The sequence below is a fragment of the Erigeron canadensis genome, chromosome 8, assembly GCF_010389155.1.
Source record: "Erigeron canadensis isolate Cc75 chromosome 8, C_canadensis_v1, whole genome shotgun sequence".
Taxonomy (NCBI): domain Eukaryota; kingdom Viridiplantae; phylum Streptophyta; class Magnoliopsida; order Asterales; family Asteraceae; genus Erigeron; species Erigeron canadensis.
In genome coordinates, this window is record NC_057768.1 from 45,159,585 (window position 1) to 45,182,942 (window position 23,358).

The 23,358-nt window shown below is 31.9% G+C and overlaps 3 protein-coding genes across 3 annotated transcripts; 2 read left to right on the forward strand and 1 right to left on the reverse strand.

Annotated features, from left to right (window-relative positions):
- The first annotated feature begins 95 nt into the window (after positions 1-95).
- LOC122580280 (probable folate-biopterin transporter 6) lies at positions 96-2,479 on the forward strand. Its single transcript, XM_043752557.1, has 4 exons — positions 96-782; positions 1,251-1,355; positions 1,441-1,611; positions 1,708-2,479. Exons 1-4 carry the CDS (start codon positions 120-122, stop codon positions 2,308-2,310), a joined length of 1,542 nt encoding a protein of 513 aa, XP_043608492.1. The 5' UTR covers positions 96-119; the 3' UTR covers positions 2,311-2,479.
- A 2,087-nt stretch (positions 2,480-4,566) lies between these two features.
- Positions 4,567-6,668, reverse strand: LOC122579645 (probable WRKY transcription factor 40). The gene is made up of 5 exons (XM_043751853.1): positions 6,544-6,668; positions 6,362-6,439; positions 5,834-6,163; positions 5,553-5,669; positions 4,567-5,266 (listed from the first exon to the last, which is right to left on the reverse strand). Exons 1-5 carry the CDS (start codon positions 6,607-6,609, stop codon positions 4,913-4,915), a joined length of 945 nt encoding a protein of 314 aa, XP_043607788.1. The 5' UTR covers positions 6,610-6,668; the 3' UTR covers positions 4,567-4,912.
- A 10,814-nt stretch (positions 6,669-17,482) lies between these two features.
- Positions 17,483-21,428, forward strand: LOC122578239 (endoglucanase 12-like). The gene is made up of 5 exons (XM_043750149.1): positions 17,483-17,551; positions 18,289-18,743; positions 19,628-20,533; positions 20,633-20,805; positions 20,890-21,428. Exons 2-5 carry the CDS (start codon positions 18,344-18,346, stop codon positions 21,289-21,291), a joined length of 1,881 nt encoding a protein of 626 aa, XP_043606084.1. The 5' UTR covers positions 17,483-17,551; positions 18,289-18,343; the 3' UTR covers positions 21,292-21,428.
- The last annotated feature ends 1,930 nt before the right edge of the window (positions 21,429-23,358 follow it).

Genomic DNA, 23,358 nt, shown 5'->3' on the forward strand with positions numbered 1-23,358 from the left:
TAAACCCATATTCTTTAACTAAAAAATCTTGAGTAATTAATTTAAATTATCCTTCCTTTGAAAAATCACATCTCTTAAAGGCTTTCCAAGTCAACATATTTGGTGGAATAGATCTCAAAATGTCCAACTTGGAGACCCAAAATCTCATTGACCATCCGGCCACCACTCACCACCATCCACAACCATCACCAGAAACCACCCTGAAAAAACCACCCAACCCAATAACATCACTCATACTCCAACCATTCCAATGGATACAAATGCTATCTTCCGAGCTCAACCCATCATTCATTCTCGGAATATTCCTTATTTACGGCCTAAGTCAAGGCTTCTCGGGCTCTTTCTTTAAAGTCGTTACAGACTATTACTGGAAAGACGTTCAAAAAGTACAACCTTCAAAGGTACAACTCTTTGTAGGGTTGTACCATATTCCTTGGGTCATGAAGCCCGTGTGGGGCCTCATGACCGACGTCTTTCCAGTAATGGGTTACAGAAGGCGACCATATTTTATCATTGCAGGGGTTGTGGGAGTGGTAGCAGCTACTATAGTGGCAGAGGGTGGTGCAAGGGTGGGAATAGCCACGGCGTTGTGGTGTTTAATAGCGATATCAGCAGGTATGGCGATGGCGGATGTGACTATCGATGCTTGCATTGCAAGAAACAGTATCGAGTTAAAATCATTGGCTCCAGACATGCAAAGTCTATGTGGAGTGTGCTCATCTGCTGGTGCACTAACTGGTTTCGCAACCAGTGGTTTCTTTATTCATCATATTGGTCCTCAGGTCAGTTTGTTTTCCGATTGCTGTTGATTAATATAATTCTGTTTTAACTTCCATTGTCAAAATAATTACGACTGCTTCAAGATAATAGTTGTGATGTATTAAGGCAGGCATAATACGAAGTCATCTTATAGTATTTGCTTTTAGATCAGTAGGGTTAATAGTACAAGAAGTTGGTCCCTGAAGTTCAAGTTTGTTACTAGCAGAGAATAGATTATTCATCGGTGATGTTATACATCTTTTTTAATAATAATAACCGATTTTTATCAACTAAGAATAGATGTACAAAACACCTAATGCAAGAAAAAATGTAATAGGTCAAGATTTTGCAAAATGTCTATAGTTCTTACATAAAACTTGGTCTAGATTGTGCTTCTTATGTGTTACCTCTGTATCTAAAACAACTGTTCACTAAAATCTGCACTCAGGAAAGTACTGATTGACACCTTTCTTTCTCTGTAATACATAAAGATTGCCTTGGGACTTTTGGCAATTCCAGCAGCATCACAAATATTCTTAGGATTTGTGATATATGATAAGAAAACATCTGACGACCCGTCAACAAAGAAAAGACAGGTCAGATTTTTTTTCACTCATTTGAACTTAGAGGTTCAAGTTTGTGAACACTGATATATATATATATATATAAGATATATCACAGGCAATGGAGAACCTTGGAGGAGCAATAAAAGGCATGTATGAGACCATCCAAATACCTCAAGTCTGGAAGCCTTCTCTTTACATGTATCTTTCTTTGGCTCTTAGTTTTAGTACTCATGAAGGCCAGTTTTATTGGTACACTGACCCTAAAGCAGGTCCAGCATTTTCTCAGGTACTTTTTTTTTGTGTGTGTGTGCAAACAACTAAACACAGAGATGGAAACATGTGTACATGACCAACAATTGAGACATTGAGTTTCTTGATGCAGGAACTGGTTGGGATGGTACATGCAATTGGCGCGTTGGCTTCCATTGTTGGAGTTTTAGTCTACCACAAGCTCCTCAAAGACTACCCGTTTCGAAAATTACTATTTTTTGCTCAGCTCGTGTATGGCCTATCTGGGTTTCTCGACCTAATGTTCATCTTACGGTGGAATCTCGCTCTTGGGCTTCCTGACTACCTATTTGTGGTCTTGGAAGAATGTGTATCCCGGATAGTGGCTAGGGTTAGGTGGATGCCTATGGTCGTACTAAGCACAAGTTTGTGTCCAATAGGCATTGAAGGCACCTTCTTCGCACTTTTAATGAGCATTGATAGCCTCGGTTCACTTTCTTCTAAGTGGGGAGGTGCAATAGTTCTTCATGTGTTTCACGTCACAAGAACCGACTTCACAAACTTATGGCTCGTGATTCTTATTAGAAATCTCATGAGAATTATAACATTGGGTTTTATTTTTCTTGTCCCAAATACCGGTCGCTTGGATGTACAAACTCCAGCTGATGTATTGCAATCAGAAAGCAAAGCTACAAATGTTGAAACAAACGACCACAACTTGCAACTATTGCCCTTAAACAAAAGAGAAGAGGTTTGATTGTATATAACTACAATTAGAAGTTATAGAAGACTATTAAACTTTGTAACTCTGTTGTCATATGGATAAATTTAAGATCGTATACGTGTATTATTAACAGGTAATGACTTCTTCTGTATCATGTCTACTAACCTAATGGCCTAAAGTTGGACCGCCCTGGGATACTTTCCACCTCCCCTCCCCGGAATCAACTAGGCACACGCCTTACATTTATGTCCACTAAATTCTGCAAAAAGGTGAAACTTTCATCAATTTTTTGTGTAGGTCGGTTCGGATTGCAATTACGTAGAGGTCATAATTACAGTAGTATTTAACTCCTCTTTAACAAAGTAGCAGTTAATTAGGGTAGCTTACACTAATACACCACAAAAACAAACATCACAAAGAGGAGTACACAATCACATTTCATATCTCAAAACAACAAGAAGAAGAAAACCAGAACAGGAACAAGAAAACATCCACGTAGATAATAAACAAACAACAAAAGCTTTAACTTCAAGAGAGAAGTGGGCTTGGCTTACCATTGGAGTTGACCGCAAAAGTTCTTTCTTCGGGCAAATAAAACAATGTTTGATAGTTGGGCTTTTAATCAAGGGTTTATCACATGAACAGTTTCCAGTCTCTATGCAGTATGCACAACAATTTAAAAGGGATAACTTAATATCTTAAAAATTGGTACGAGTGCACTTATAATATCTTAAAAATTGGTATGAGTGCATCTGTTAATATCATATAACATTTTCATATTTTTAAATGCTTTATATATTTAGTACTAGAATAACATATAAATTTATTGTAAATAGGTACAATTTAGGATGAGAATCATCTAAAGTCTCTAAAGTTATTTATAACTTCATTGCTATTTGGTTTATCGTAGATTAGTCGATCACTGTCGTTTTCTTTCTTATTATTACGTGGAAATAATGTGTATAAATGATTTCCTCTTAAAACAATGGTTATAAAATACCAAAAGTACTTTTCATTTGTATGTAGTTACCTAAGTCTTATGTTGATCTATACAATTTTTTAACTTGTATAATGTCGGTATTTACATGACTTGGTTGCTGATAGCCTGATATATCTTGCTAAAATGTTTTTCTTCTTTTACTTTTTTTTAATTATTGTTTTTTAAATTTAGTTTCTATTCAGACGTGCTGAAGACAATTTTAAACAGTAATTTGTTGGACCTCCAAACTTCTCCTCATGAAAAATACCTTGAGATGAGAAATCCAAAACTCGAACCTAATACTTTGGAAAAAAAAATCTCACAACGGAGCCTCACATAGTGGATTTAAAAAATATCTCTAGTCAACTCCATCTTATATAAAAGGACGAGATGATATTATAGCACTATGACTTAAAATGAAAACTTTATATGTGAATGAATTTATTAAACTATAATATAAATATCAAGTTATCATTTAAAAGTTTTAATGACTGAAATATATATATTTTTTAACTAATGTAATGTTTTTATACTAAAAAATGTTCTTTTTAGTTTAGTTAGAATTATATAGAAATAAAGTAAATGTGATGTTGACTTAGATGTATGAGTTTAAAAAAGATGATGATGTATTAAGATGAAAAAAATGATTAAGAGAGTGAAGATGATACTATTATAGTCTTTCATCTCATTTTAGATGTCAAAGTTTGAATTATCATAGTTTGAATTATCAAAGGTATATATATTATTTGAAAATATATGTAGTCAAATTTAAGATAAAATATAATGAATTTTTAGTCGGTAAACATAAGCTCAAAACATAAGTTAACCTAAATCTATACTTCTATATAAAAAAATCACTCCTTGCAAATAGAAAATATTACTGATCAAATGTTACATATGAAAGTTTTAAATTGTCCTTTAATAAATACTCACTATAGAAAGAGTTTTTATAGCTTATCAAATTTACCTTTAATGAATTAATTTGAATATGACTTTTACATCAACCTACACTACTTGAAACCGCCACCCCCATCAATAATACTGTCACCTACACCACTAGACCACCGTCCCCGCCACGCCCGCAACATTTCGCCGTACTATGCTCATACTAGTTTATAATTAAGCTCGATATAGATTGAGTTTTGACATGAAGAGTGTCGTACTGTAATTGATTCAATATTTTCTTTGTATGCAAAAGCTAAGACCCAAACAATAACTAAAAAAATGTTCATATCTCTTTGTAATAATGGCACAAGATTTCCAGTCATCAACATAATTAATGAAGATGGAATCATGAGAAAACCAGACAATTACATGATAATGGAAATCCTGTTATTAATCAAACGAATCCGCACTACATCTACAATCCTTGCTCGACTACCAACTAATTAACCGGAAAACTTAACAACACTATAGAAAGTATATAAGATACATATATATAAAAGTAATTAATCCCTTGATAAAACGTCCGCCGTATCATATATGCCTTTCGCCCTTTCGAGTTGCTACAATGCCTAGCTAGCAATTGTTCTTGATGCCCACAATCGATCACATCAAGTGATTTTGCAAACTGTATATATTGGATGTACGTACACCTTATATCATACAAATGGCAAACAGAACTGAAAGGCTAATTAATTATCCATGTATGTATTATTAACATATAGTAGCTCTGAACAAATCATCATGTTCCAAAACCTTGGAGTAAATTGCAGCAGCAAGTTGTGAAGTGAAATTAGGGTCTTTGCTTAGATAAGTAGCCATTTGTTTAACCAAAACCTCATCGAAACTACTACTACTACTACTTGGCAGGACTAGTGTTGTTGTTGGGGATGATGAGTTGAACCTGCTGCTTGATCTTTCATCACTAGCAGGCGATGTTGTTGAAGTATAATTATTACATTGATTGGCTAAAAGAGCGTACGTCGCCTCCTGCTTGGTGCTTCTGTGGTTGTGCTCTCCTTCGTAAGTTGCTATTACAACGCCATCGTTATCCACACTTCTTTGCACCTGCAGCAGTAAATATCGATCAAATTAATAAGCACATGCATTTACTTCATTTATAATTACGTACCGTATTAATAATTTATGTACGTACCTATTCCCAAGCCCTAATAACAATGGAGATTGATATATTTGATACGATCGAATTGTTCTTAATTACCGGCCGGCCATACACGAGATCTTTCAATTAAGTAATTAAGATAAAGAGTGATACGAGTAATTATTTTTTGTGTATATCTCTTGGCCGGCCGGAGGAAGCGAGAATTAATGAAACTAATGAGTAATTATATACCTTCTTCTTGACGGGGCAGGTGGGAGCAAAAGAGCACTTGTAGTAAGCTCTAGGAGATGGATTGTCTTTGGTCACCTTTTGCCCATACTTTCTCCATTGATATCCATCCTTCACTACCTATTCATTCATTGCCACATACAAAATTAATTAACTGATCGATGACCTTTTAATTCATTCACTCATTTCATGCTAACTAGCTAGTGATTAGTTACCCGTTTGATCTCTAATCAAGAAATTAATTAATAAAAGATGGAAATTATAAAAGGTAGGTAGCTAGGTACCAGGCTTTTATCGGATGGATCAACTTGTACGTAAACTCTATGGATTCCAGACGTTGGTAGCTCCTGACCCGGCCTCTTCTTCCACGAGGTTTGATCATGAACTACTGTCGTCTCATTATTATGATTATCGAACTTCCTCTTTTTTGGACTACTAAGCTCTAACAACGTCGTTTCTTTGTCTAGCATTAGTAGTCGTTCCTTAATGTAAGTTTGTAGAGAATTGTACTCGTCCCATACCGTCGTCAGCATCTCCTTCAGCCTCTTGTTTTCGCTACTTATCTCATCATTATTACTTAACTGCTCTCCACCAGAATTTGGATGATCATTAACCTACACTCGATCATATATAATGCAACACACACCATTCTTAATTAGCTTTCATATGTCAAGATAATTATAATATCATTTATCAACAAACTGAAAAAAAAAAAAAAAAAAACTAATTATTTATGTAAAATAAACTTCAATCCAAATGCCTATATATATATATAGATGAATATCATGAATTTATGCTGATTAATCACAAACCTCTTTTTCAAATGATGGTTCATCCTCGTCTTCATTCTCGCCTTCATAAGATTCATCAGATTGAGCTTCTTCCATAACCTTAACCATAACACAGCTTAAAAAGTGTTACAAATCATGATGCTTAATTAACTATGCATGCATACTCATATAATTAATTAGGTGATGAATTATTGATTACTTACTGATGCATCATGATTAGTTATTTGGAAGGGATTAAGATTGAGATCTATGGCAATTGTGGCCACCATTATAATTAATTACTAGCTGTTGGTTTGAAGTAATTATATAATGTTTAAAAGATGGAAGAAGAAACCATCAAAGTGTACACAGTTCTTATAGAAATCAAATGGTGAGGATTCTTAATTTGAAGTCAAAAAGTCGTCTTTATTTTAGTACATGTGGAAATTTCGAGGAAGGAAGCAGTTTCTATATATAAAAAAAAATTAGTTACTTGTTGGAATTTGTCTCTAGCACATATATATATATATATATAATCACGTACTTTGTTCTAAAATATATATATGTGCATATATAAAGTCATTGGAAGTTCATTAAAGAACTCAAAAGAAAAATTCAAAACTGTAAAATGATCTAAGAAAAATAGCCTACAGGATTTAGGATTAGTATGCATTTACTCTTGTCCTGTGATTTAAGGTATTTTCTTTTAAAACATACATACAAAATTCAAATGCTCTTTCTTAAAAGAAATTGAAGATAACATCGTTTTTGTTTTTACTCTAATAAAGGAAGCGGACAAATTGCCCAATATATAATACTCATTAAACGTTGAAAGTCCAGAAGTGACTTGGAATTTTGAAGTTAAAAAAAATGCATCTGACGTCATAACAAATGACATCATACATGTGACATTTATTATTTAGAACGAAATATTTTTTTGTCCCTGTGTTATCACCTTATTTGCAAGAATCATCCAAACGTATACAAAGTCGCTTTTTTGGTCCCGTGATATCAACCTAGTGGTGATCTTAGTTCAAACAGACGGATCCGTCTATTTTCTACCATTAAGGGCATCATGTGCCCCTCACGTGAGGGGCAATACTGTCTTTTTATATAATCGAAGACTATTATTGCAAATAACCCAAATCATATATCATTAGCATCATCAAATCATATTATATAACAATTTTTTTCTTTAAATCTTCAATTAACTCATCAAATAAATTAAAAACATAAAACAAAAATTCATTATTTTGCAGGGGAATCAAATCCATCATCAACAAAAAAAAAATTAAAATAATAATTTGCAGGTGAATCTAGAAAAAAGAAGCAGATAGCAACATTGTCTCACATACACACTAATCTCCAAATCATCTCTGCCACAATTAAACTTTCGATCACCACCAAACCTTCAACCAACTAGACCATCACCATATATATAGATATAAAAATATACATATATATAGTGATGTTAAGGTTTCCATCATCAATTTGTCATCAACGGTTGAGGTTTTTAGATCTACAATAACCCGCCACAATTTAGGGTTTCTAGATCTACCAACGTGGTGGCCGCCTGTTTTATATTGTAGGGTTTCAAAAAATCCAACTTTAAAAAAGAACAACTAACCGCCTTCTTCCTTTTCATTTTTCAGCCACCGGAGAAAAGATGGTGGTTGTGGGACGATGATGATAGTGGTGGTGGTTTTTTTCACTTTTCATATCTATATAATCAATTCTTCTTTCTTTTATATCCAAAATCCATTTCCACAAAGATCTATAGATATATACACTTGTAGATCTGTCTAACCACAGAGACCTCCATATCCTCGGATCATCATCACCACCGTCTGCCGCCACAGAACCACCACCGCAACCAACATTGTCCCCACTGGCAGTCACACCTGTCGGAGCTCTGATGTGATGTTTTTGCTTCCTTTGTGTTTTGGTCCCCCAAAGTTTACCCAGATCATCTCCTTAGCCCAGGTCTGTCGAGCCTCAATGAACTGAGGGTAAGTATATGTATAGAACTTTTAACAGAAGATGATAAATGGAAAAAAAGGAACGTGTGTGTATAAACTATAAAGTGGTAAATGATGAGATATGTATTTTGATTATTTGCAGAAATAGTCCTCGTTTATATGAAAAGACAGTATTACTCCTCACGTGAGGGGCACATGATGTATTTAACGGTAAAAATAGACGGAACGTTACTGTTGGACCAAAATTGCAACAGGCGTGATATGACATGGATGCGTTTCGTGACTTTGCACATGTTTGTATTAAACTTGCAAAATGTGTAATAACACAGGGACCAAAAATGCAATTCGTTCTATTATTTATTGTGTCCTTTGGAATCCATGAACAATCAAATGTCCAAAAACGTATACTTGCTAAAAGACTCTCCTTGTAAACTAGACCAACTTTGAAAGTAGAGGAAAGGATCATTCAATATATAGTGAATTGAAAATCTTTTTAAAATGACTAGCACGTTACACAAGCAATGCAACAATGATCGTGACGGTGACAATGTATTGAAGGGTGACGGTTGGTGATAGATGAGCCATCAACATTGCTATGAATTGTATTTTTATTTATTAAACTACTTTTATTATAACTTATAATATCTAATTTTTAGTTATGAAAGACAATATAATAACAACTTTTTAAATTGACCCAAATATTGCTTATTATATTTTATGCGGATGGTATATATGTTACAATTTTTTTACATAAGTGTTTAGATTATTTTTTTTACTTTTATTATTATTATTATTATTATTATTATTATTATTATTATTATTTATCTGTTAAGTCTTGTTTTACTAGTCATTTTCATATGGGGTTGTCTAATAAGTTGTTAACAGTAAATAAAAATCCTTATTTACTGTTTCATCTCACATTCAATGAGGGGGCTTAGTTTTTATTTCTATCACCTGTAAAAATTGATGTGAGGACAAGGGCTGATATTTACAGTATATAACATTTTCCCTTTTCATATTGTGTATTGTCGTTGTTTAGTACAAGTACCCATTCAGCCATTCTAGTGATATATAATATTTGTATTATTTTCTAATAATGTGAAAAGTGTGAACACATTATACTTTAAATAAATAAAAAATCGTTCCAGAAATATCTTGTGTTTCGTGTGTATAGCAACCAAGCTTCACACATAAATTCACATTTTTTTAAAGGTGGGAGCTAGTGGGACCTTGAGGTTTACGTACGTTATGGTGTCTTATTAGTGGAAATTGTAACAAACTTTTAGCTAGGTTTGTACTTCATGCGTTTATGACATCATCTTATACTCGTCAGACATCGTCATCAAAAGATATATATGTGATCAATGGGATCAAAGGATTCGATCTTATGCAGTGTCGGCTTAAGATTTTTGAGGCTCAAGCAAACATCAATTTTAGGGCCTATTAACTATTTAAATAGCATACAAAAGTAAAAATGAATCTACTTTTATTAGCTTTTCAATAGTCTAACACGTACATGTTGCCTTCATTGTGATTAAGCTTTGCATTGTTATTAAGCCTTCATTGTACACCTTTTTATAATTAAAACTGATATATCATATGTTTGGGGCCTTAGTAGTTGGTGGGCCTTAAGCCCATGCCTAACCCACTCTAACTATAAGGCCGGCACTGATCTTATGATATTGCTTCAGCAACCAATCTGACATTGTTGGTACAAAATATATTATTTTCTTAACATAAAATCTAATTATAACTAAACTATGCCTTAAAACAATTATATTATCACACACATGTTAAATTTTCTTATCATGAGAGAGGCAAAAACTTTTGTCCAAACTTGAAGTATGCATGCGATTGGGAATAATGAGTTGTGAAAGATAAAACTATTTGATCCTTTTCTAGCATACTTTGAGTTTTGTGTTTGTATTGAGATGTTGTATCCTTCTTTCCCCTTGTATTCAGGGGAGCATCCTTAGATTGAGATTTGTGTTTTAAAAGTTTGATTTGGTTTGAAGGAATAACGTATATTATGGTTTCTAGCTATATAGCTTATTGTTATATATGTAGAAAAAATGAAACGAGCAATGCAATTAATTTAGAGATTTGAAGTCAAAAGTTTTGATTAATTGATCACGTACCCATGCCAGTTTTTGGATGCATGCAGAAATTTACAGCGAGTCATGACGTTACGATAATTACCAGCTAGCTTCAGACAAATTACTAGTTGGGATGTATTCTAGCTATACGTGAATAAAATATGAACTAATTAATTAAACTTGTATATATATATATACATATACACACATCTTCTTTTAAAGTAAAGTAGTACTAAGTACATACTTTAAATTGCTACCATAAAATATATATTTTCTTTTAATTTACAGATTTCAAAGAACTTGTTGATAGAAAGAAATGAAAAAAGATGAATAAATGGAATTTTGTTGATCGATATCATTATGTACGTGTAATTGAAGCTAGCATTCATACTATTGATCGAGAGCAAGTCACGTTTATTTTTAGTGGTCCTTATGTAGTACTAGTCCCAACTAACTCCCAAACTTTTGTATGGACAATATGTCCCACGTGTGGTGAAATAGTGTGAAAGGCATCAAAATTTGCCACTCCTAGATGGAGTCATAATATATGCATTTAAAATGCTGAATGTTTTATCTGATAGTCGAATAAATTACCAACGATCAATATATCGATCAGTAATTCGAGACTTATCTGTGTGTCTAAAATGCTCTTCGAATTAGAGACAAAAATATTTATGAAAGTAATTACTGTAGTTTTTTTTTTTAAATTGAAATTTAAAATATTAAGAGAATTAATTACCAATAAATTTTATGAATTGGAAATATATGACTGGTTAATATCTCTTTTAGTATATATAATAATAATAATAATAATATATAAAGATAAGATTCTTGATTTATTATATTGAAATTATTGTTTAAAAAATATAAATTGTATATGGAAAAACAAAACACGTGAATTAAAAACAAAAGTCAACCTTGCGGTTTTTTTGCCTTCCGAATACTTGTCACGACATGATCAACATTTCATTATCATTATAAGGTGAAGTTTCCTTGATATTGTATCCGATTGAATATTTAGAAAAAATTCAAAAAATTCAAAAAGATAAGTTATTAGAACAATTAACTAATTTTTTGTATATAAAAAGATTCTTTTTAAGGCGTTGCTTTCTATATTAATTCGTTTCCTAGGCATTCAAAAGCACTTCATCGAACGACTTTGTTACTGAGTTGGAGAAAGAAAACTAAGTCTTTGTTTTATGTTTATTTTTGTTATTTTTTTCTACACTACATGATTGATTTCCGATGACGTGATACGGCCACGTCACAGGTTGGTGACAGCATGACGTACGGCAAATTTGAAAATGGTTATCAAAGACTATAGAACAACTTTACCTTATGTATATGATGACAAAAATCACCGTTATATAAATGACTTATTAATATTCATCACTAAACTGATATTTTTTAACTGACATTTGACACATTACTTATGATTTTGAATTAATTTTTTTTTAAAGAAGTCATTTGATTTGACTCAATGCTATATTTTCTTGACAAATGTATGCGTAAAATCATATATGATTTTGTATAAGTTTTTCACACTGTATGCATTAAATCAAAATTGATTTTAAATAGGTTTATATGTATATAACTCATTTGTCTTGTCTCAAATTTATACGTAAAATCATATATGATTTTGAATAAATTTTTCATAGTGTATTAAAATCAATTTTGATTTTGAATATGTTTAATGATACCGAACTCACTTTTTTTTCTAGATGTATGAATAAAATCATACATGATTTTGTATAGGGTTTAGACACTCTGTGGGTAAAATCATTTTTGATTATAAATGGTTTTCTTTGTATGGAACTCATTTGGTTTTGTCTCAATGTGTTATAAAAAATCATATATGATTTTGTATAGGTTTTCCTCAATGTATGCGTAAAATCATTTTTGATTTTGAATAGTTGATTTTGAATAGGTTTTTCACAATGTATGCGTAAAATCATTTTTGATTTTGAATAGTTCATTATATATATGATTTTCACACAGTAAGAGTAAAATCAAATATGATTCTAGGTATAAGAACACAAGTAACTAAAACCTTAATACAAAATCAAATTTAATTGTACAAAACAAAATTACAAAACACAAATCTATAGAATATATATACAAAATCAAATATGATTTTACACATACATTTACAAAAACAGAAATATCTATAATCTCTATACATAATCAAATATGATTGTGAACATAAAAGTAAACAATAACAGATAACAAATCGAATTTGATGTTACTCATACATTTCCACAAAACAATTAGAGTTTATATCCACAAACATATACACCAAAAAATTTAATTCAGAATCATAAAGTTGATTAAATCATATTATCAAACATTGATTTAGACATTTCATCAAACACCTTATGCAATACTCAATCAAATGTGATTTTATATTAAATCATATATAAGGAACTTTGGTTTAGACATTTCATCAAACACCTTGTATGCAATATTGAACCAAACAACAAAGTCAATTGAATTACTAATAAAATTTAACAAGTTCAAATGTTAGAATAGATTTAATCACATATTATCAAATTACATTTGATTATCACCTGAGAAAATTCAAATTTACATAACAAAAAGTCGTAATATTCGTATTCAATACATCCTTCATAGTTATTAACATCTTCAAAATCAATTGATGATGAATGATGGAGATGATGACGAAGACAAAGGCAACGTGGCTGTGCCATTGAAGGTGGTGGTGTTGGTCGCCAGACGCCGAATGAGAGAGAGAGAGAAAAAAAAGTTGATGTGTGTGTTTTACTGTGTGTGTGTGTGTATGTTTTACTGTGTGTGTGTTTTGGATATGAGAAGACGAAGAGTGAGAGGGAAGGCTAGTTTCTTTTTATGTGCAATTTTACTAAAATACCTTTCCATATGTATTTTTTCATATTAATTTTGACCATAGATGATAGTTGATCAAAGGGCTGAAATGTGACCCTTGGAGTTCGCCACTTTTTAAGGATTCTCATGAATACAACTCTAAGTTATAGTGTTACTAGTGTTCACGATTAACATAACATACTCTAATATTGTTTCATAAGATAAGAAGAATTATTTTTTTTTATAGTGTTACTAGTGTTCAGACTTGTCCAATGGACGGGTAGTCTCAAAATATATTAATCAAAGCTAAAAAATTGGAATTCAAATATATTAAATAGATATATCGAAATCAACTTGAAAATTTGCTAGCTGAATAGCCACTCCATCGGTCAAAATACTTTTAAAATTTTCCGTCCATTCACCATTAACCGAGCCATGTATGATAGTGCCTTGCAAATAGCAAAAAAAAAAACTGGTAAGTTCTATTAGTGTGTTTCTATGTATTTAATCTAATTTTAAAAAATAAACCCCAAACAAATTAACCATAAAAATCGAATAAATATTTTTGCATATAGATCCTGGAAAATTATTCATGATTAAAAGGAACCCAACCAAGGACATTCAAATGTCGATCAAATGATTTTATCGACTAATGCAAGAAAGATAGAGAAACAAATTATTGATTAAAAAAAAGAGTTGAGCCAAAAACCTTGCAAAACCATATCTTGTTGTGTTAAATCCTAAACATAACGTGGATTAAAGGGTTTTACTTAAAGGTATTATTTAAAATTGATATCTTGTTTTTCATAAGATCCGAAGTACATTTGTCATACACAAACTAAAATGATGAATTGTTCCACCATGCTAAATAATCATACTAAAACATTCAACACCATCTCAATATGTAGCATTTTCCCCTGATAAAATAACGACTAAAAAATTATACTATTAATGAGCTAGTTTCAAAACAGATTCAAAAGTATCATATTCGATATATTAAATTAATCATAAGCTTACTCATAGCAAAGCTTATAGAAGGATATAATCGTAAATTTTAAGTATATACCATTAATGAGCTACTTTGTATCAAAATAAACAAAGTCAATATTAAAGTAATCATAAAGCTACTCATAGCAAATTTAGACTTTATATCTAAAAGGTTATAAAAAGATACAAATGTAAATCCTAAAAGTTAATATAGGTTACAAATACAAAAGTTAATATATAATATTTAGATTAGACAAGTCATATATCATAACTTAATCAATACGAAAGCTGAAGAAGAAACGTACGAAAGTTAACTCAATATAAATATTGATTTCAGTTTACCCATTTTTTTCAACTTTAGTTAAATAATAACTTTACAGTTTCTTATATTCTAAAAGTGTAAACTATATAATTTGAAAAATACATACCAATTCATCAACAAAAACCATCTCGAACGTTTTAATTTTCTTCGGGTTGTTCCACTCCAAAACAATACATGCACAACACGGAGTCGTAAATGATGGTTAACAATAACATAAGAATTCAATGTTAAAAAATGATAATAATGATTAATTATGTGCAAAGTATATAAAAAGAAAAATCATTTTGTAGTTGATCGTAGTTTCTTATTTTATTTTTTTTTGTCGTATGTGAGTTATAATATAGATAACCAATAAAACCTAAAAGTTAATTATTTTTAAAATTGTTGAAATTGTAAATTGGTGATGAAAAACCAAAAAGTGTAAATTAATTATTTTTAAGTATAAATTGGTGATGAAAACCAAAAAGTATAATTAATTATTTTTAAATTGGGTTAAAGTGTAAATTGGTGATGGAAAATCAAAAAGTGTAAGTTAATTATTTTTAATTTGGGTTAAAGTGTAAATTAGTGATGGAAAACCAAAAGGTGTAAATTAATTGTTTTAGAGTGAGGTTAAAGTGTAAATTGGTAATGGAAAACTAAAAAGTGTAAATTAATTTAGATTAATATTAAAAAAATAGAGGATTAATAAGGAGGGAGGATTAGGTAAAAGGAAGGGGATTAGGGGTGCCAAGTGTACCCCAAACCCATCTTTTAGTTATATTATAATAAGTTATTATAAATTAATCACCACCACACATAAAAAAAATGTTAATAATTTTATATGATGAATGTATTGATCTTTTTGGATTGTGATTCATGTGACTAATTGAGTATTTATTCAATATCATTTGAAGTGAATTTTTATAGAACAATTTGTTATGAGTTAATGATTTATTCCGAGTCAACTTAGTATTAAGGATTAAGACAACATCTAATTATTAACATAAGTTATGCCCAAAACTGTTCATATTAATTAATTATGTATATGTATTTATCAGTTTATAAAAGTAGACTTTCTCAGTTTCTCATATAATGCACCATCGCTAACCTAGTCAGTTATCACTATGACCCTTTCTCTTAGTTAAGTTGTTAAGCCCAACCCAAAGGTTTCTTTAATTGAAAAGATCAAGTCCGGAACACAATCTGGAAATGGGTTAATAGCACTATTAATAGGCCCAACTTAAGATTTGATGGGCTAGATGTGTTGCTACCTTGCTGGTAAGCCTACCAGGTCGAATAATATGTTCAAATGAAATTAGTATACCATTTTGTAATCTACAACAAAAATACAAAGTTTATTGCAAAGTATATTAATTATTGCATATGGTTAAAATTTGTTGTAACCATATCACTTCCCAATATTTAGTTATCTATATATATATATTTATAATTTATAATTATTTATACTTATTAAGGAAAATACCCATGTTGAAAGTTACATGGGGAAATATCTAAAATACCCTTATATGTAATATTTTAATCTACTACCCTTAAAATATATAATATTTTCATTTAGCACTCAGATATTTTCAGTTATACTACCCCTTAACATTAATGATTACGTTACACTATCAATCCTTTATCTTTTAAAATATTTTCATTAACCATTTATATCAATAATCTACACCAATCGACGCCTCATCTGTCACCAACCGTCGCACCTGTCACCATATCGTCGCCGCCACAATCACCGCCGCATTGTGTGAGTAATATGCCAGTAGTAGTGTATGATATAAGTAGTCAATCAGCTATTAAATGACTTGTATTAAAATAACGTGTAATTATAGCAAGTTGGTATATAAATGTTTGTGGGATCTTGATCTCCGGTTATGTAAGAGGTGAGGCTTAGTTGAAAATATTTTAATTGTTGTTCGATTTTGCATATTATAATTAAGTTTATTTTATTGCAAAAGTGTCATTTGGTGTACTAGTGATTTGCTAGTGGTCGTTTAGGTGTTAGTATAATATGTCGTTTACAAAGAATAAATAAATAAACTACAAGAATATTAGATGTTATACTAACGATAAAGAAAATTATTGTATTTTCTGATCAATAGCTTATAAATCTTATAATAACTTTTTAACATTTTTGCTTTGATTTTTTCGAACAAGACTAAATTTTTACAAAAAAAGACTAAAATTTTATAGGGACTTGAAATGTGACAAACCGTGTTAGTTTAATACATAGCTATCAATCTTACCCTTGAAAATATAACCTAACATATTTGAATGGTCCTCTTTGTACAGAACAAAAATTCACAATTCTTTTGTTTTAAAAACAAATTTTATTTTTAATTATTGTTAGAACCGTGTGTTGAAAGTTACACCTTCAATATTACTACTTATTTTCCCGAACTTCGTATCATTGATGTATAAAGTAAGTATTAAATAATATTTAAGATGTGAAAAATGACTAAATGTAAGGTAAGTGTTAATTAAGATTGTTGGGTAAGATTATATTAAAAATGTGTAACTATTGTAAAAATTATGGAGTATGTGTTAATCTTAAATGTGAAAATATCGACAGAAATACATGTGCTAATTATATCATGAGTTTAGTTGAATCTAAAAGTTAAATTACTTCATCAAATGTAACTTTTCGAACCATCTTAGCCAGGTATATATGCAAAGATGTGAAGCTTTAACTACCCCAGTTGCTAAACTTTCATTTTCATCTTTAGAAAAATCAAATTCAAATACATCCTCTAACATGCTTTTTCATTTTACATCCAGCTTTCATCTCATCATCAAAATCGTTAGAAAATACATACTATACTAATATAATAATAGACTATAAAAAAGTTTGAATGCTTGTCAAACCTTCAAAAAGTCAACTTGGCCTCCTCAATGACTATTAATATAACCCCACAACTTTCATCAAAACACAAAAAGGAATGTGTATCCAAGAGGACTAGTACATGGAAATCAACCTTTGAAGCTCTCCTTTTTCGATCATGTTTTAGAGGTAAGAATTATATTTTCAATGTTCCTAAATTCGGTTCTATGAGGCTTAAAAAATGTTACACGACATAGTATATGTTTACCAATGCGGCTAATTACAATAATGCTTGCTATCACTTGATCATGTTTTACCGGTTTTTTTACATCATATTTGTCTGCTGCATATTACTAATTAGTTCTCTTAGCATTATAACTATCAACATTCAATATGCATTAATGTATGATTATGAGGTTTAGCATATGACATAAAATCAATTTGGTTCTAAAAACAATATGATTTCCGTTTCATTTATAAAATAATATGTTTTTTTAAGAATGAAACGGAAATCAAATTAGTTGGTGTAATTTGGGATCGAATCTTGATTCCTCATTGTTTCAGACAATTAATTACCCCTTCAACGTGTGGGTATACGTGTTATCACTCTTGTTCTGTAAGAGCGTGCGAGTTTCGACTTCTTGCATACTGCCCACCTTGGATGTCACTGTTGGGGTTTGAATCATTAACATTTAACTTGTTCCAAAAAAAAAAAAGAAATGGTCATATTAATTGATGATAAGATTAAAAAGATCTATTGATATATATACTATGATGTGGCACGAGTGTCATATTGATAAACCTTTGGAGGCTTTATGATAATGAACTATGTAAAACTGGCCGGCTTACTTTCCATTTAGAAGCAAAATCATGCCATTAATGTACATATGATTGGTTTTGATCACATTTAACTTGATTGTCAACAGGTGCAACACTCCCATGCTATAAAACAAACAAAAAAGATAGAGGGTGTTGGGAATAATGTATGCAGCAAATCATTGGGGAGGATCATTGGAAATAGCAAATGAAAATGATAATGAAGATCAAAACAGTAGAAGGGACATGGATAGGGCATCATTATACAACACTCAAAGTCAACAAAGTGGACCCCTGTTAGATCAAACTCAACAAAGTTGGCTTTTGGACCCAAATGATGCTTCAAGAAAGAAAAGCAAGACAAGGTATGTCGATTTAGGGTGCATCGTTGTGAAACGAAAAGTATTGAAATGGACGTTGATCGCGTTCTTTGTTGCTTTTCTGGTGATCGGGCTTCCGATCATAATTGCAAATTCGATTCCAAAGCATAAATCCAAGCCCCCGCCACCGGATCAATACACTCAAGCATTGCACAAGGCGCTTTTGTTCTTCAACGCCCAAAAATGTACGTTCCTTTATTACCTTTTGCTTGTTTTTCAACATCTTGACTTTCATGCTTAAACACTTAATAGATTGATTTTGACCAACGACGGTAGCATGTGTTTACATCTCAATAACTTTGTAATTATTTATGTTGTTTATTTGTGGATCATAAGCTTCTTCTAGTTTATTTTCACAATCACAAACAAAAAATATATAGCATTTTAAGTCTTCGAGAATTTATTAAAGATTGTAAATCTTGACATGTATTGACGTTTGATTTGTTTAGATGATTTTCATCTGTACTCCCTTATAAAAAATCGTTCAAAAGGTTGGTAATTTACTCATAGTTTTTCAAGATGCTTTTATGAGTAAAAAAAAAAAGGTTGAGCATATACGCATTTAACGTATGTTTGCATCATATTCGTTTCATACTAAAATATCAACTTTGACAATGAAACTTCCTAATGACTGTTTCAAATAACAATTTGTATAACTCTCAATCGTTGATAGCTTCTAACTATCCTATGCTCTTGACACCTATCTTGCTTTGACATTTGCTAAAAGAAATTAAGCGTAATTGGCCCATTTGGTCATTTCATGTTCTCTCGACCGGCCTGTTTTGACCGAATGAAATGTTTGTGCTTTTCTGGAGTATATACGTAGTAGGGTTGTTTTTTTATGGTTTCATGTTCTACATTTATTTAATTAGTGTACTAATTTTTTACATATAATTCGACAAGAACCATATATTTAACGGATAAAAACATGCCTTATAATAAGTGTTGACTAGTAAATTGGTAAATCTAGATTGAGTTTCAATTTACTAGCTAGCTAGCTTACTGTATAAAACAAGTAATGCATCCCTCAAAAAAATATATCTAACTATTGGGATTATAAATGACGCAGCTGGGAAGTTACCAAAGAACAATGGGATTAAATGGAGAGGGGATTCAGGGCTTCAAGATGGAGCCGACGCTACGGATGTCAAAGGAGGATTGGTAGGAGGATATTACGACGCTGGTGACAATTCCAAGTTCAATTTCCCAATGTCATTTGCGATGACAATGTTGAGTTGGAGCGTAATTGAGTACGAACACAAGTACAAGTCCATCAAAGAGTATGATCATACCCGAGAACTTATCAGGTGGGGAACAGATTACTTGCTTCGGACCTTCAACTCCTCGGCTACCAAAATTGACCACATTTACGGCCAGGTAGGAGGCTCTCAAAATGCTTCAACAACGCCGGATGATCACAATTGCTGGGAAAGACCCGAAGACATGGACTACAAGCGGCCAACACAAATGATCACATCAGGAGCTGATCTTGCAGGAGAAATGACAGCTGCTTTGGCAGCAGCATCTATTGTCTTTAGAGACGATACTGCATACTCCAAGAAGCTGGTGCAAGGTGCCTCTACAGTATGGAAATTCGCAAGAGATGGAGGCAAACGCACCCGCTATTCTAAAAACAACCTTTGGATAGAACCATACTATAACTCCACAGGGTACTATGATGAATACATATGGGGTAGTGCCTGGATGTATTATGCAACGGGTAACGCCAGTTACCTATGGTTAGCAACGAACGAAGGACTTCCAAGACATGCTAAAGCGTTAACCGATAACCCAAGCCAACGGGTTCTAAGTTGGGATAACAAGTCCCCTGCTGCAATGCTCTTGCTAACAAGGCTTCGCTTGTTTTTAAACCCCGGATACCCTTACGAAGGCTTGCTACGCAGCTATCACAACGCCACCTCGCTAACCATGTGTTCATACCTTCAGCAATATCAAGTCTTTAACTGGACTAAAGGTACACGATGTAACTCATCATTTGTTAAAGTAAAAAAAGTTTTTACTCAAAATGATAACTAGCTAGGTTCTAACTACCAAATGTGAACTATACTTGTAGGAGGGCTAATCGAACTTAGTCGAGGACAACCACAAAATTTACAATATGTCGTCAATGCTGTATTTTTATCTTCACTTTACGCGGATTATTTGGAAGCTGCTAACCTTCCGGGTTGGTACTGTGGCACAACATTTTTTCGCTTGAAGACACTTAGAGACTTTGCCACTTCTCAGGTCCAAAACTCAAAATCTCTCTTCCTATGTTTGTAAATATATCAGTTTCTCTTATGATTAAACTTATGTTGTGCATATATATAGATGGACTACATTTTGGGCAAAAACCCTATGAACATGAGCTATGTGGTCGGACATGGCAAGAAATACCCAACACACGTACACCATCGAGGCGCATCAATACCAAACAACAATGTCAAATATTCGTGCAAAGGTGGGTTCAAATGGCTGTCTTCAGGTAAACCTAACCCGAACATCATCACAGGGGCCATGGTTGCAGGACCAGATAGATTCGACAAGTATAGAGATGTACGTGCCAATTATAGCTATACGGAACCCACATTGGCTGGAAATGCGGGTTTGGTTGCTGCACTTGTGTCACTCACCGCAACGGCTGGTGATGGTGTGGAGAAGAACTCTATATTTTCAGGAATTCCACCGTTGTTTCCCATGCCACCACCACCTCCACCACCATGGAAACCATGAAAAGCTACCTATTTAATTTGTAATTAATATAAGAACAGTATTTTCAGTAATAATTGATGATTAATTTCTTGTTTATGTTTTGTATGTTTGATATATCCTTAATTAAATACATAATAGTTTCGATCGAGTTTACTACATTATCTCTGAGTAATTCATATCTTTGACATCAAATAATTAATTTAATCATTTTCATATATTTTGCTCGTGAAACAAAAAAAAAAAATTAAGGGTGTTCAAAGTCAGATGAAGTTAAGGGTGTTTAAAGTTTGAGATATCCGAAATTTCGGATAGAGATTTAAATATCCGAACACATATCCAAAATTTTCGGATATCCGATTCCGAGAACTTCTAAAAAAATATATATGTTTCCGGATATTTTTGGATATGTTTCCGGATATTTTCGGATATTGGTTATAAATTTTTCGGATAGTTTCAAAAATTTTTGGACAAGTTCGGATATTTCAGATAGTTTTGGATATTAAAAAAATAACATATTGAGGGCGCGTTTGGTTGTAGAAAACACCCCTTGTTTTCCGTTTTTGTTTTCTAAGAAAACATGAAAAACAGAAAACGTGTTCTAATAATAGTTTTCTAAGAATGTTCCAAGAAAACAAAAAACAATATTTTCCACTTTTCTATATAAAAAACATCTTTTTCTTGTTTTCCATTTTCCATTTACTCCCTGCTCATCCCTCACATCTCTAACATGTTTTCTAGATTTATAATTAGAATGCGTTTTCAAAAATTTTATTTGTTTTTTAAAAAATAAAAACCCCTTTCATTTTCTAAAAAATTAAAAATGAAAAATTAAAAAATATTTTTTACAACCAAACGAGCTCTAAGTTTTTTTAAAAATATCCGAAACTTATACACTGAAGATTCGGATATTCGACTTTTCAGATAAAATCGGAGATTGTTTTGAACATCCCTAGAGGAGCGAGGGAGATTTACCGCACATTAATGATTTCTTTTTGGTAGCTGTACTATTTTAGTAGTTTTTTTTTTACATTGCCAAGCTAGAAATGTTTACCTATCTTTATTAGAACCCGGTAAAAGAGCAAAACGCATAAAAACCAACATTACGTGTTATTTGAATAATTTAATTTAAGTCTTTACTTTTAGATTCTTCTATATACTAAAATAATAATGTATGTACTGATGTACCCATGATGCTATACAAGTTTTAAAATTTGTATGAAGTTGTTGATTTCTTATCTTATATGTATGGTATTTTAAAATCCCCCGATGTGACCTGCCACAATATGCCTGTTCCAGACGTATGACCACGTCAACAGGTCTTGATCACAACCTCTTTCTACTGTTATCACTTTAACTCCATTCTGCAAACGAAACTCTAAAACTCGACTCACAAGATCCATGATTTCTAGGAGAATAACAGTTAACCTAATCCATTAGTCTAGAAAGAACTTTGATAAACTACTCATTGTTAGTACTTGGAATATTGACGTTTCCAAACTAAATTTTCAATACTAAGCAGAAAAGATATTGCTATGTTTGAATTTTTTATTCGACAAATAGCTTTCAGTTTTAGATTGATCAAATGCCTTAATTTGGTAATCATAACTGGAATTCCCTTTCTAAATTTCAACTTGGTTGAACAGGGGTTCTCATATTATATATACTACACTTGAAAGGAGGGTTATTATGCTTACATAACAAACGTTATAATGTCAAAATTTTTATTCAATCGATCCATCTCACATGAAACTGTGTAAAGAACTTCCTTTGTAGATTCTGTACATGCCTAGTATTTTTCTAGTTTCAGGCGTTTCAGGTATGAAATCAAGTCCAACATCCCAAATTTGTGAAGATTTTATGCCCAACACCCGATTACGCCAGTTGAGCACAGTTGTTAATTGTCGAACACAACAAAGAAGAGGTCACTCAGAATACCCAACACCAGTTTGCTGGCATGTTAACCCATCATGAAACTGAGCCAAAAAGATATATTAATCAATCAGCTTGCTTCAGAGGGCAGCTTTACAGCACTCGCTCAAGGTTAAGATGTGACATGAAGAGTAATAAGTTGAAGATATAAGCTGGAAA